Raw genomic sequence first — 14509 nt, 5'->3', positions numbered from 1 at the left:
ATAAAGACTAGTAGAAGCAGTTATATAAGTACCTTTGTTGAATCTTTATATTGATAATCAACAAAATAAATCCATTGATCCGGCGGAATTCCATCCGGTACATTATCAATAATCTCAGCTCTACTTTTAAGTGGGTCTTCAGATGCACTCCACAAGTTGAGCCTATTTGCAGCTCATTTCTTTCCAATAGATTTATAAACATGTTGTTGTGCAAATGACTCTGTCTTAAAGAAGAACTTGGGCTTCAAGAATAAAACATTGGTTAGCATATCCTTGTGGTTTTTGTATAATAAAAGGTCTTGTCTATTTGCTTTTTTGTCTCTGTTCTTGTAATATTCTCTTGTTTACAGCAAAGTGTTAATGTATACTCTTTACTGAACTTGTGATTCTTGTTCAACAAAAAGTTATGGCTAATCTCTATTTAAGAAAGAAAAAGGTAAATGGTGCATCAATCTGTAAAAGCATCCAAGGTTAAACCAAGTATCATGGTTTGTGGATTCTAATGGCAGAGCAATCATTAATTAACAAGCTTCTTAAGCAAAACGGTAAGGCTTACTATGTTCTGCCAAAGTCTTGAGTAGGCCTGATGAAATGTCAGAGCAGAGTATATAATATTTTGGTCAAGAATATAAACAACAAGCCTTGATAATGAATTTTCAACTCTACTTCATACCTTTTTGTATGTAAGCAAATCTTTGTTGATCCATTTTTCAGGAGTTGATGGCACTTTTATATGCAACAATAATTTTGTTCATTTACGGAATGCTCCTGATCCTATTAGTTCTAAGAATGTAAAGCTATAGTTCAAAGACAAAATAGAGATATAGTTGTCTTTCTCCAAAAAAAGAAACAGTGATATAGTTCTAAGAATGTAGAGCTTATACCTTTATAATTTGATCGAAGACGCGATTGAAGTATGATATAGGTAAACTTGACCATTTCTCACAGTGAATAGGAAATAAAGCGCAGTCACATGCTAAAATTCCACAAAAGCCTGAAAGAAGGCCGCGTGCATCTCCAAATGGTTCGTCAAGGTAATCAAAATCAACCACAATATGTTCTTCACACGTTAAATTTAGCACTTCGTTAACTTTCACTTTGAGTTTCTTGATATTTTGTTCTGAATTTGTATAACAAAAAAGATCAGCCGAATCCAAAAATAAAGACTTTTGGCTACACTACATTAATTTTGTTCAATGATTGTTGCCTCAACTTGAAGTGACTTAGAAGGGACTGCTGAATATATAGTAATAGTCAAAAGTATTTACCTATTGCTTCTGTAGTCCAATGGCTCCATGAACGCTTTCTAGATGAGGCCTGAACTGTTGGACCTGGCTGTGATGAGTCCTGATCTATTGGAGTCGAGTGAACTGACCGAGATGGCTGTGATTCAGGGTAAACTGCCGGTGTCGGCTGTGATGCGGCCTGATCCATTGGAGCTGGATGGGATGTTGAGTGAACTGATTGAGACGGCTGTGATGCTGGCTGAAATATTGGAGCCGCCTGTGATGTGGGCTGAAATGATGGGGTCAGATGTGTTGTGGCCAAAGTTGACGTGGTCGGATGTGTTGGCATGCATGCCGTTGATTGAAGAAAAGAAGGTGTTGATTCAGTACCTTGTGACTGATCTGAATTTTGCTTTTTCAGCAAACGCTTGAACCTTGGTATATCTGCAATTCAATAATGAATGAATTTAATAAGCAATGCAAAGAAAATCCACAAACTTCAAGATAAAAGAATGGTGTGCAAGTCGGAATCTAATTTAAGATATACACATAAATTTACTAAAGTTCTCTTTCTCATAACTGGTATTATAGCATGATCATAACCTCGATAACCATCAGATCTAAGAAGTAAAAAAAGAAGTCCTAGAAGTAGTACTCTGAAAACCAAGAAATTCACACAGTCACATACTCGCATGCCCTTCTGTATTTCACAATAACTGTATCCTAATGGCAATTTTAGAACAGTCATGTTTGGATGTGTAAATGAAAATTAGATCTTATTTTCATCCTATAAAAATCCCTTCTTTACAAATCACGACATCATCATCTCACACTCTTCCCTTTTCTCTTGAACAATATTTCAGTTCAGAAAATGGCTTCTAAATTTTCATCAGCAATGCTTCTGCCTTACCTCTTTCTCATATAATACCAAGTTAACAAAATATAGCTCATGAAAATAGTAGTAACTGAGAAATATAAGAAATAAGAATCCAATATGGTTAAAAAGTAAACATTCAAAGAAATATTTGAACATGTTAGATCCACATTATAATAGCTTATCAAACCCTTACTGAATTCTACGCAAAATCCGAGCAACAAACAATCACAAAATTTTCATAAAGAATAAATATCACTTTCTTAGCCAAAAGATAGTAAGTTTTGAAGAAAAAAATAATAATCAAAATATCCTAATCAAGCAAAAAAAGATTGTCCAAATTCTTGTTGCAATTGCAATTTGGATATTTTATTATATCTATTCAGTCATATGCTCCTCTATTGCAATTTGGATATTCTCGTAATCAACATAAAAAAATGTCCAAATTCTTGTTGTCGGTATGGCTCATTCTCGTATATTTCTTCTTCATTAATATCTCCCATATCAAACAAATCTCTTGGCTTTAGATGTACAACGATACTCCATCCTTTATCAGTTTCATCATCAATATAGTAGACCATATTTGCTTGAGATGCTTCAATATATGGATCATCATCCCCACGATCACTAAGGTGGATCAATTTAGAGAAGTTGACACAATTAAACTTCCAAACATGTATTTTGAACCCTCTATTTCGAGTAGTGTCAGCCCACTAGCATTTAAAGAGAACAACCTTGAACCGTCCATAATAATTAAGCTCAATAATATCTTTCAACTTTCCATAATATGGCAGGTCTGCTTGTCTTGCATATCTATATGCACTAGATGCAACACACGAAGTGTTAGAGACAAGAAAAACTCTACTATTTTGAGTTTTTAATCCTTGTTCTCTAGACAAAGTCCGAAATTTGAGTCCATTAATGTTATAAGCACTGAATCTTCTTGCATCTTGTGCTGGACTTTGTGCTAAGAACTTTATATCATCAGAGATAGTGTCTGCTATATCTGGATTCATAATCTAAATAAACAACATATTTCTGTTAGAAATTACAAATTGATACAAGAAAGCTTAGGAAACCAATTAGGAAACATTTTAAATATCATTCACTCACTCGCTTAGGAAACCAATTAGGGAACTCTTTACTAACTCTCCTCTCTACCTCTGTTGGTGAAAGTCTTCGATCTCTACTTCTTCTGATGTGATGTCTAAATTCACTACAAGGTGTTATATGCATCAATTTTAATCCAATTACTCTAAATATTTCTTATAAATCAAATCAAATCAAATTTCTTACTCAATAAATGGCTTTACTGCTGCGCAATTAAGTAACACATATCGATGAGCTTGCGTTTTCTCCAAAAGAGTCAATGGTTCTGTTGTGGAGCCTCCAACGGGTTTACCTTGTTGAGGGAACATAGATGACACTTCGGAAACCTTATTATGATTTGGTTCATCGTTTACACGTTTAGGTCGATTTAACCTTGACTCAATTCCCTCAAAATAACGAGAATAAAGAGTTAGAGCTTCTTCAACTATGTAACCTTCAGCTATAGAACCTTCTGGTTGTGATTTATTTCCTACAAGGGACTTGAAATGACCTAATAATCTATAACCAAAATAATAAAGTGTTAGAAGAAACATTTACATTGAAATACTATTACAAGATCTATTAAAATAATTTTGAATAAGAAATATTTTACCTTTCAATAAAATACATCCACCGATAATATACCGGACCACCTTGTATTACTTCATCCACTAGATGAATATTTAGATGAACCATTACAGTAAAAAATGATGGAGGGAATAACATCTCTAGATGGCAAAGAGTTTCCACAATCCGATTTTGTAGCTTTTCTAGGTTTGAGAGGCTTAAGCTTTTCAGACAAAGATGCCTAAAAAGGAGGAAAGCTCTACCAACATTGCAACAACCTGGTTTGGAATCACATTGCGGATTGCTATTGGTAACAGTTGTTCAATAAGGATGTGACAATCATGACTTTTTAATCCAAAGATCTTTTTTTGATCCAAATAAATACAACGAGATATATTACTTGAATAACCATCTGGCACTAAGATATTCTTTAATGTCTTTAGGAAGGCCAGTTTCTTATCCTTTGGAATTGTAAATGCACCAAGCCGACATTCACCATTCTCATCCGGCCAAAGATCACGCCTTATACCCATATCTTGTAGATCTCTTCGAACCTTAACATGATCCTTTGATTTTTCTTTATCATTTAGCAAAGAGTATATAATATTATCAAACACATTCTTTTCAATATGCATAACATCTAAATTATGGCGCAATGAGTTAGACTCCCAATATGGAAGATCAAAGAATATGCTTTTTTTCTCCATTGTTGAGTTACACCTTCTCCAATACTCTTTTTCCTATTTCTTTTCCTTGTATCATTCAATTCTGCTTATCTTCCAAATATGACATTGATATCTTTCACTTGTTGCAAAATGTCTGATCCTGATAACTTCTTTGGAGGGGTCCTCTCTTCAACATTTCCATCAAAACGATGTCTCATCATTCTAAATTTATGATTTCTTCCCAAAAATCGATGATGGCCAATAAAACACCACTTTCTACTATGACGAAGTCGATAAGGTTCTGCGTCAAAATTACAAGAGGGGCATGCAAGACCAGTATGTGTATTCCAACCAGATAAGATATCAAGTCCAGAAAAGTCGCTAACTGTCCACATAAGAGCTGCTCACATTCTAAACATTTCATCCTTTGATGAATCAAAAGTGTCCACACCTTCACTCCACAACTCATTCAACTCCTTAATAAGGGGTTGTAGGTATACATCTATATTATTCCCCGCCGTACGTGGACCTCGAATGATTATTGAGAGGATAAAATTTATTTGCTTCATACACAACCAAGGAGGAAGGTTATATGGAACCAAAACTACAGGCCAAATGCTATAATTAGTATTCATTGTCCCAAAAGGATTGATCCCATCACTAGCCAGACCTAATCGAACATTTCGAGGATCGGAAGCAAATACAGGAAAAGTTGTATTAAACCTCTTCCATGCCTCACCATCTATAGGGTGTCTTATGGTTCCATCTTTGTTATCATCCTCTGCATGCCATCTCATATGCTCTGCAATCTTAGAGCACATGAACAATCATTGTAATCTTGGTTTTAATGGAAAATAGCGCAAAATTTTTGCAGGCTTCTTATTTTTCTTCTTCTTTTGTTTCTTACTTGTAGTTGGTTCATGGTATTTACTACTCTCCTTCTCGGGCTTCCATATAGAAGTGTGACAATACTTGCATGCTTCTGCATTAACATCATCCTCCCAGTATAACATGCAATCATTTGGACAAGCATCTATCTTGATATAATCAAGACACAACTTACTGATGGTCTTCTTGGCTTCATAAAAAGAATGAGGAATCTTTGCAAATTTAAATGCATCTCTGAGTAGATCTAGTATCATAGTCATTCCCTTGTCACTTAACCCAGACAAACACTTTATGTGATAAAGCTTTAACAAAAATTTCAACTTTGAATACTTAGACCCTTCATATAATTCTTGGCATCCATCTCTAAGCAACTCAAAAAAATCTTTGTTATTTGAAGTGGGAATATCATGTATCATTTATTCTTCTCCGACTACTTGTGACGGACCTACATCAACTCCTTCATGCCTTAAGCCCTCGAATATTTCATTAATCAACAATTCTACAGGATTTTCAATGGGTGGTGCATCTTGAGTGGCCTCTATGTTTCCATAATTATGCAATACATTCATTTCCCCATGCATAACCCAAGTGACAAAGTTTTGAGGGAACGACTTGTCGATCAAATGATCAAACACTATATTTCTAGTCTGCCACTTCCTAGAACTACATTTAGGACATGGACATTTTATTTTATCTCCTATAGTTCCATTGTTAAATGCAAAATCTAGAAATTGATTCAGACTAAGCAAATGCTCTGGTGTGTTCCTTGGCATTCCAATCCAAGATTTATCCATTGAAAATTATATTATTATGCAATAATATCACCTATAAGATTTCATGAGGAAGAAAATGAGTAGTCTATTAGTATAAGTTAACAGAATAGAAAATGAAAAAATTAATTAATTGAAACAGAGAACATACATAACCAAATATCTTAAGAAAAGATTTTTGTAATTTTCATGAAGTACCGGTAGATTTGAGATAGATTGTCAAAATAAGGGAGGCTTACTTTAGAAGGAAAAGTTAAAAAAATTGAAAGTCATAGGATGAACTTTGATTCTAAAGGTTTTGTTTTCTCTTAGTTCTGTATGCACTCCTTTATAACTTAAAAAAGTTAAAAGTTATAGGATGAACTTTGATTCTAAAAGGTTTTGTTTTCTCTTAGTTCTGTATGCACTCCTTTATAACATGGCTTTAAAGAAAATTTAAACTGTTTCATGCTACCAACCATCTAGTTATACGATGGAGGTTTAATTGTATCATGAAACTGGAATGTGTAGTTCTGTAAACTAGAATGTTTAGTTTAATTTAAACTATTTCATGCTTATCCATGTGCTGGAATTTAATTGTATCCATCTGTAAACTAAAATTTGATTAGATATGTCCAGTTCTGTAATAAACTATTTTACTGGAGTAAAACAGTACATCCATATAAACAGTAAAATAATTTATTAAAGAAAATTTACCAAATTTTTGCTCAAACACCAAACCTTAGAATCACAATACACCCATATAAATCCTCATACAACATGGCATAAAAATTTTATATTTTCTGCTAGTTCATCAAAAAAAATTTCAAATAAATAGAGAAAATCAAAATCTAACATAAAGTATCCAAAAAAACAGCAAAAATAAAATTAAAGCCACATGCAATAGAAAACATACAAAAGTTACAGATTATACAAATACAATGGGGAAGATGAAAGACCCATTTGTAGAAATAACATTGCACTAAACCAAAAATAGGGTAGAAAAACTTAATGTAATTGAAGATACTTGTCGATTACTATGCTAGAGTGAGTGATTGAGATGCCTTTGCCACTGCTATAGGGGGAAAACATGAGGAAAATCAAAGAAAAAAGAGGGAAAAACGAGGATTTGAGTTCAAATCTTACAAACGGAATGAGAAATTTACACAAAACTTTTAATTCTAAGAAAAATAAAGTAGAAAGAATCATGAAATTTGAGTTAATCTCTCAAAATTGAGATCTTTACCTTGAGTTTTTGAGCGCGGCGAAGGTTTTGAGCGTGGTGGAGGTTTTGAGCTTTTGAGAAGTGGGCGGAGCTTTTGAGCTTTTGAGAAAAAAATGAACGAAGCAAAAAATAGCGTGGGAAATATTAGCGTGCTATTTTTTGCAGATAGCGTAGGTTTTCAGCCGCCGCTATTTTCTTTTATTGTGTCAGTTAAGTAAATCCCTGTTATTTAATGAAATTTGTGGGGGTTGGAGCTGACCCCTGCTAATAAACCGCCGCAATTAGGCCATTTTTTTGTAGTGACAAGGCTTGAGACAATTTAGCATTCCATTGTCTAGATTCTTACTTCAACCCATAGAGAGACTTTTGCAATTTACAAGCCAAAGGAATGGAAGTAGAAACAGACAAGGCAGAAACAGAGAGTCCAGGAGAGAGTTTCATGTAAACTTCTTCATCAAGATCACCATGAAGAAATGCGTTATTACCATCTAATTGAAACAAAGACCATTTTCTTTTTACAGCAAGAGCAATTAAACACTTAATAGTGGACATCTTCATAATGGGTGAGAAAGTTTCAGTAAAGTCAACACCTTCCAGTTGGGTGTTACCTCTAACTACTAATCTTGCTTTATATCTTTCAACACTACCATCAGCCCTATATTTAAGTATATATACCCATTTACAACCAATAAGTTTCTTGCTCTTAGGTAACTCGACTATATCCCAAGTGTGATTGGCCTCTAAGGCCTCAAATTCCTTCCTCATGGCCTCTTGCCAAGATGAAACTAAAGCAACTTGAGAGTAAGTAGTAGGTTCAACATCTGCATGTTGGAAAGAGGAGGTAGAACCAAAAAAGGAAGGAGGGAGTTGACAGACATAATCTTGTAAATGGGAAGGAGGTTGATATTGCCTAACAGATTTCCATAGAATTGGATTTGTAGGCAAGGCTGGAGATTGGGCAGGAATGAGAAGGGAATCTGGTTGAGAGATTAGAGTAGAAGAAGGAGAAATTTCAGAAATATGAGGAGAAATATGAGGAATGGGAGAGGAAGGAGTAGGACCAACATAAGGTGAAGATGGAGTAGAATTAGAAGAAGTAGAAGCAGGAGGAATAGAGGCATAACTAGTGGGCAAAGAAGGAGTAGGATCATCATCATATGATACTGATGACTGGGTTGGGGAGGAAGATGGGGCAGGTTTGGAAAAAGGAAAAATCTCTTCATGAAAAACTATATCCCTGGAAATCAAACATTATTTGGTGTGAAGGTTATAGAGTTTATACCCCCTTTTAGCAAAAGGATAACCAAGGAAAACACAAAGAATAGCTCTTGGTTTAAACTTGTCTCGCTGAGGAATAGGAATAGTTGCATGACATAAACAACCAAAAAGTCTCAAATGAGAGTAAGTTGGAGGATATCCATACAGGAGCTCAAATAGGGATTTGTCATGAAGAATTTTGGAAGGAAGTCTATTTATAATGTAGGTTGTAGTTAATAAGCAGTCCCCCCCAAAATCTTATAGGAATATTGGATTGAAACATTAATGCTTTGGAAGCTTCAAGTAAAGTTCTATATATTTTTTTCCGCCACACCATTTTGTTGAGGTGTGTAGGGATAACTAGTTTGGTGAATGATTCCATTTTTAGCAAAAAAGGAAATAGCAAAATTGTTGCCTCCCAATTCTAGTGTATTATCACTTCTCACTTGTTGTAATTTCACACTAAATTGTGTATGAACCATTGCAATGAATGCCTTTGTAAAGAGAAAGCATTACTCTTGGATCCCATTAGATGAGTCCAAGTTGCTCTTGAATAATCATCAACAATTGTAAGGAAATATCTGGAATTGGAGTGTGTAAGAGTGTGATAAGGTCCCCAAGTATCTATGTGGATTAGTTGGAATGGTTTGGTACTATGAATTGTACTATCAGGAAATGGAAGTCTAGTTTGCCTAGATAAGGGACAAACATGACAAGGAAAAGACTTCTTAGTAAAAAGAGAATTAGATAACACAGAAATAGTTTTCATCCTAACAAAAGGCACATGAGCAAGTCTATTATGCCAAAGTATATCAAGTTTATTCATTGCAACTTTATTACAAAGTGGAGTATGTACAAATGCATCAGGAAAAGCATATGAAGTATTTACAGATGATTGAGCAGAAAGAGTATCACATAGAGAAGGTAAGCTGCAACTATTTGAAATTGGATGTTGAATATAGGATGGGGTAGGAAGTGGTGAATTCTGCTGCACAAGCTTGTAAAGCCTATTATCCAGTTTACCAAGTTCCAGAGGCATCTTTAGAGAAGGGCCCTGTAACACACAGGAATCAGAAATAAACTGGACTATACAATTCAGCTGCTTTATAAGCTTGCACACATAAATAAGATTATGATGAAATGAAGGAATGAAAAGCACATTGTGAAGTGTAATAGATGTGGTTAAAGCAAATGAACCAGTGCATATCACTTTTGCTTTATATCCATTTGGAAGGGAAACAAGCAAAGGAATAGTGAGTGGAATGATATTAAAAAGTAAGTCTTTGTTGGCGGTCATATGGTCGGTGGCACCAGAATCTACTATTCAAATAGAACCAGTAAAATGAGAAAACATGCAAGAAATGAAATTCCCTATGACATTAGTATGCAAGAGAGTACCAGCAAAGTTTGCAGACCCAACAAGGTTGGACAGAGGACCAGAGGGACCAGAATCAGACACATGAGTTTGTTGTAATAGAGTCATCAGCTGAGAATATTGCTCTTTTGTCAAACCAGGTACCAGTGAACCATGTTCAGCTTGCATACCACTTACAAAAAAAATATTGTCAGACCCATACCCAAGACTGTGAGAGATTGAATCAACAGTGGCATTGGCTGCCATTTTTCTTCTTTTGGTGAACTTAAAATTCTGAGGAAAACCGTGGAGCTTATAGCATTTATCAATCAAGTGTCCAGGTTTCTTGCAATACTTGCAGAAGAGATTGACCTTGGATTGATCAAAATTAACTCTCTGATTACATTGTCTTTGAGGAGGATTAGGGTGGACTGGATTCTTCCCGTTGAAATTCACATTAAAAGATGATGATTCTGGATGAAATCGAGTAACAAAATTTACTTGCCTTTGCCGCTCATCTTGGAGAAGTATATTGTAGGCAGTATCAAGGGAAGGTAATGGATTCATCATCAAAAGGTTACTTCTCACACTCACATAGGTTTCATTGAGACCCATAAGAAATTGGTACACCTTATCCTTCTCCTCTTCCTTTTGAGTACCAGCCTTAGCTGGACACACACAAGAATTCTAAAGTTTCTTGCGCATCACTTCTAATTCATCCCATAATTTTTTGTGTTTATTGAAATATGAAGCTATGTCCAAAGAACCTTGAGAAGTAAAAGCAAGTTCCTTTTTTTTTTCCAAAAACCTTGGTCCCATTTACAACATCATATCTACTATCTAGTTGCTTTCATATACTCTCAGTTGTCTCGGAATATTGCACACTCTCAGTAATGGTTGGGGATAAAAATTAGTTATCCATGATATTACCATATTATTACATCTATTCCACTTTGTAGTTCAGGTGCACCATCAGATAGTTTAGGACATGATCCATCAATTAGGGAAATTTTATTTTTTGCGGATAAAGAAACTATCACACTTCTTTTCAAACCACCATAATCCGAGCCAGAAAATGGAACAGTACTAGACAAGTTCCAGGAACATCAGAGGAATGTAAATGTAGTGGACTCGAGGGGTCAGGAGAATAGACAGAAGCAGAAGTACTAGGAGCATCACCTCCGGCCATATTCGAAACTCAAACACATAAGAAGATCAAATAATGATGCTCGAATGACAAACTCAGTAAGATAATTCACATATGCAACCAGCAACACAAGTCTAATCCCGTAGTTACACCAAAAATAGTGGAAGCAGATAAGAATGAGGTAAATGTTCGAGGTTACCCGACTCCTTCACATCCGGAAGAAAGCAAAGGCCTTGATAAGACACCGAAGATGCAAAAGAAGACCTCGAATCAAAGAAAAATCACCACGATTATTCATACACAAAATCCTAGATTCAAGCGCTCTTCAAATTAGACAGACCACACCCCAAAATGAACCAATTTCAGCAAATCTGCTTCAATACTGAGAGAACACCGTAGGCAAAGCAAATATCTGATACGAAGTAGAGAATTGGGAAGCTTCAGGGGTTGTACACAGAGCTTAAAAAGAAGGACTTGGCCGTTAAGTTAGTTAGCCATAAGGATAGAACTAAGTTCTTAAGTTAGTCACTTTAGTCCCTTTTATGTTTTATATATAGTTAGCAGTAATTATATATTGACCCCCACATTTTGTCTTGTCTTTTTCACACAAGGTCTAACCAGATATAGAAGAGTAGAGAAGGTCGTTTGCCAGCTAGGAATCTTTATCTTCTTTTTCATATATATTGTATTGGATTTCTCTTTTGGGTTATAAATTGAAAACCCTTTTAGCTTTTTGCCCTAGTTTTCTTATTTCTTCTTAGTAGCTTTTCCTTTTTACTTTACTATTTCATTACTTTTTTCTTGCTTTTCTTCCACTTTATATCAATGGTATCAGAGCATATCTTGGCTCTGTGGGACGATGACAACTAATATGAGTGAGGTCATGGATGTGCTCAAGAAAATCTCTACAAAAATATTTGGTTTCTCTGCTAGACAAGACCTTCTTGAAGCAGCTCAAGAGCAAAACAGCAGGAATCAGGAAGAGGTTGTGAATGAACTCAAAGATGTGCTCAATGAGATCGCACATAGCGGGAGGAGACCTAAAAAAGGCAAATATGTGACTTACAGTGGGGGTGAGATTTATTCCCCTAATAACAAACCTTTTGATTTTGGTGATATAGCCTCCCCTAGCTCTAATGGGGTTAATACTTCTGCAGTACATGTTAATATTACTGTACCTACTGATTTATCAGCTATGGATAACACTGCCTCGAATCCTCAAGCTAATGCGAACCCCCTTGTAGTGTCGCAAACCCCATGTACCTCACTAAATGTTAATCTTCGCTCACGAAATCACCTTGTAAGAGCACTCCATCTACAACCCACTCCATTTCAAAGCCATAACCCTCACCATATCAAACTCCATCTCCCAGAACCACCCTGATCTAACCACAACCGATTTATAACCCAAACAACCCAAACATGTATTATCAACCTGCCCCAGCCCAAATGCAGGGAGTACCTTTAGGTGCGCCACCTTTTTTCAATACCTACAACCCACACACTCAATTTTTATCTGTCTATTGCAACCAAATCACTCACATCCCACTTCCCTTATATCATCAAGCACCATATGTCCTAACTCCTTATTCACATCAGAATACACCTGCCCCCAACCCTTACCAAACCCCATAGTATAATCACAATGCTCCCTTGCCCAACATACCTTTTACCAATTACCATAAGGTGGAATTCCCTAAGTTTAATGGGGAGGATCTAAGAACATGGTTGTATATAGTCGAGCAGTTTTTTGCTAATGAAGACATTACTATCCAACAAAAACTGAAACTGGTCTCTATGCATTTCGAAGGAGATGCCCTATAATGGCACTTAGGTTACATGAGGAGTAGAGGGCAAATGCCACTCCCAACATAGGAAGAATACTTATGGGCTCTTTGCGACAGTTTTGGGGCTGAATATTCCGATCCTATGACTAAACTAATATATGTGAAGCAAACAGTGTCAGTGAAAGATTACCAGAGGGCATTTGTTAGTGTCATAACTAGGATTAATTTGTCCACTCAATATTCCATAAGTATATTCTTAAACAATTTGAAGCCTGAGCTTAGCAATGCTGTTAAGATAGGGAATCCATGTAGCTTGCCCCAAGCCTATTACTTGGCTAGGCTCCAAGAAGCAAATTTTGCTACTCAAAGAAAGGCCATCAAAGGTTTCTCTGTAGGCTACTTAGTGTTCAAAGGTTCACCAAGTCAGGAATTTAGTGGAGTAGCTAAGGGAAATATGATTGGATACAAGAAATCAGTCACTGCAAACTTTGACAACAACAGAAGGGGGAGACTAACTCCAGCTGAAATGGATGAGAAAAGGGCTCAATGCATATGCTTTTTCTGTGATGAACCATTCATACCAGGATATAAGTGTAAGGCCAAAAGGTAAATTTATTCTATGGAGCTGGAAACTGAGGAGTTGAAGAGAGATGGGGAAACACCAATAGAGATGAGAAGAATGGTGAACATGAAGTAGTGGAAGATCTCATAGAAAATTGTGAGATTTCACTTCAAGCTTTAAATGGAACTAAAGGATACAGAACACTCATAATCCAAGGATTCACAGAACAAAATCCTATCCATGTTCTTATTAATTGTGGATCCATACACAACTTCATCAATAAAGTAGTTGCACAGAAGATTGGCTGCAAAATTAATCAAATCCAACCACATGATGTCTATGTTGCAGATGGAAGGATAATCTAATCTCTGGATGGGAGTAAGAGCTTCACTTGGATGATGCATGGGGTAATGTTCAAAGATAAATTTTTGATGCTTCCTATTGGAAGCTGTGATATGGTGTTAGGCATACAATGGTTGTGCAAACTTGGAAATATCCATGTAAACTTTGAGAAACTCTTTATGAAGTTCATGTACCATGATAAGTTAGTGACATTGAAAGGAACCGTGCCTTCCTTTAAAACTGTGGATGCCAAAGCACTGAACAAAATTTCAGTGAATACTGCAAAAATTTTCATAATTAAGATATGTACTGGGGGATCTATGGAGAATAATAAACCACAACTCCAAGAAGAGAAACCTAGAGAAATTCAGTAGCTACTGGAGAGTTTAAAGTCCTTTTTCAAGAGCCAAGGCAGTCACCTCCCTCTAGAGGGGTGTTTGATAACCACATTCCTCTACTGGAGGGCAACATTCCTATAAATTCTAGACCTTACAGTTACTCACCTATACAAAAGGATGTAATAGAAAAGATGGTACAGGAAATGTTGAACCAGGGCATCATTCAGTACAGCTCCAGTTCATATGCTTTCCTTGTGGTGCTAGTAGGGAAGAAAGATGGCTCCTGGAGGTTATGTGTGGATTATAGGGCTCTAAACAAGGTGACTGTCAAGGACAAGTTCCCAATTCCCATTATTGAGGAACTGCTAGATGAATTGGGAGGACCTCAAATTTACTCCAAGATAGATCTACGAACGGGGTACCATCGGATTAGAATGGC

The 14509-nt window shown here is 36.0% G+C and overlaps 1 protein-coding gene across 1 annotated transcript; it reads right to left on the bottom strand.

Moving 5' to 3' along the window:
• Window positions 1-7625: 7625 nt before the first annotated feature.
• Window positions 7626-11083, bottom strand: LOC142171959 (uncharacterized). The gene is made up of 5 exons (XM_075235689.1): window positions 10987-11083; window positions 9939-10562; window positions 9700-9857; window positions 9020-9594; window positions 7626-8520 (listed from the first exon to the last, which is right to left on the bottom strand). Exons 1-5 carry the CDS (start codon window positions 11081-11083, stop codon window positions 7626-7628), a joined length of 2349 nt encoding a protein of 782 aa, XP_075091790.1.
• Between the last annotated feature and the right edge of the window lie 3426 nt (window positions 11084-14509).

Source organism: Nicotiana tabacum, chromosome 17 (genome assembly GCF_000715075.1).
Source record: "Nicotiana tabacum cultivar K326 chromosome 17, ASM71507v2, whole genome shotgun sequence".
Taxonomy (NCBI): Eukaryota; Viridiplantae; Streptophyta; class Magnoliopsida; order Solanales; family Solanaceae; genus Nicotiana; species Nicotiana tabacum.
The sequence above is the reverse complement of the archived record's forward strand: the minus strand, read 5'-3'. Positions and strand labels throughout refer to the sequence as shown.

Excerpts from the sequence above, each read along its gene's own strand:
- LOC142171959 (XM_075235689.1), bottom strand. The coding sequence starts at position 11,083 with ATGGCCGGAGGTGATGCTCCTAGTACTTCTGCTTCTGTCTATTCTCCT. Across the intron at positions 9,595-9,699 it reads CATCTATTACACTTCACAAT|GGCCCTTCTCTAAAGATGCC; the intron begins GTGCTTTTCATT and ends TGTGTGTTACAG. Across the intron at positions 8,521-9,019 it reads CAAAGGCATTCATTGCAATG|GGATATAGTTTTTCATGAAG; the intron begins GTTCATACACAA and ends TTTGATTTCCAG.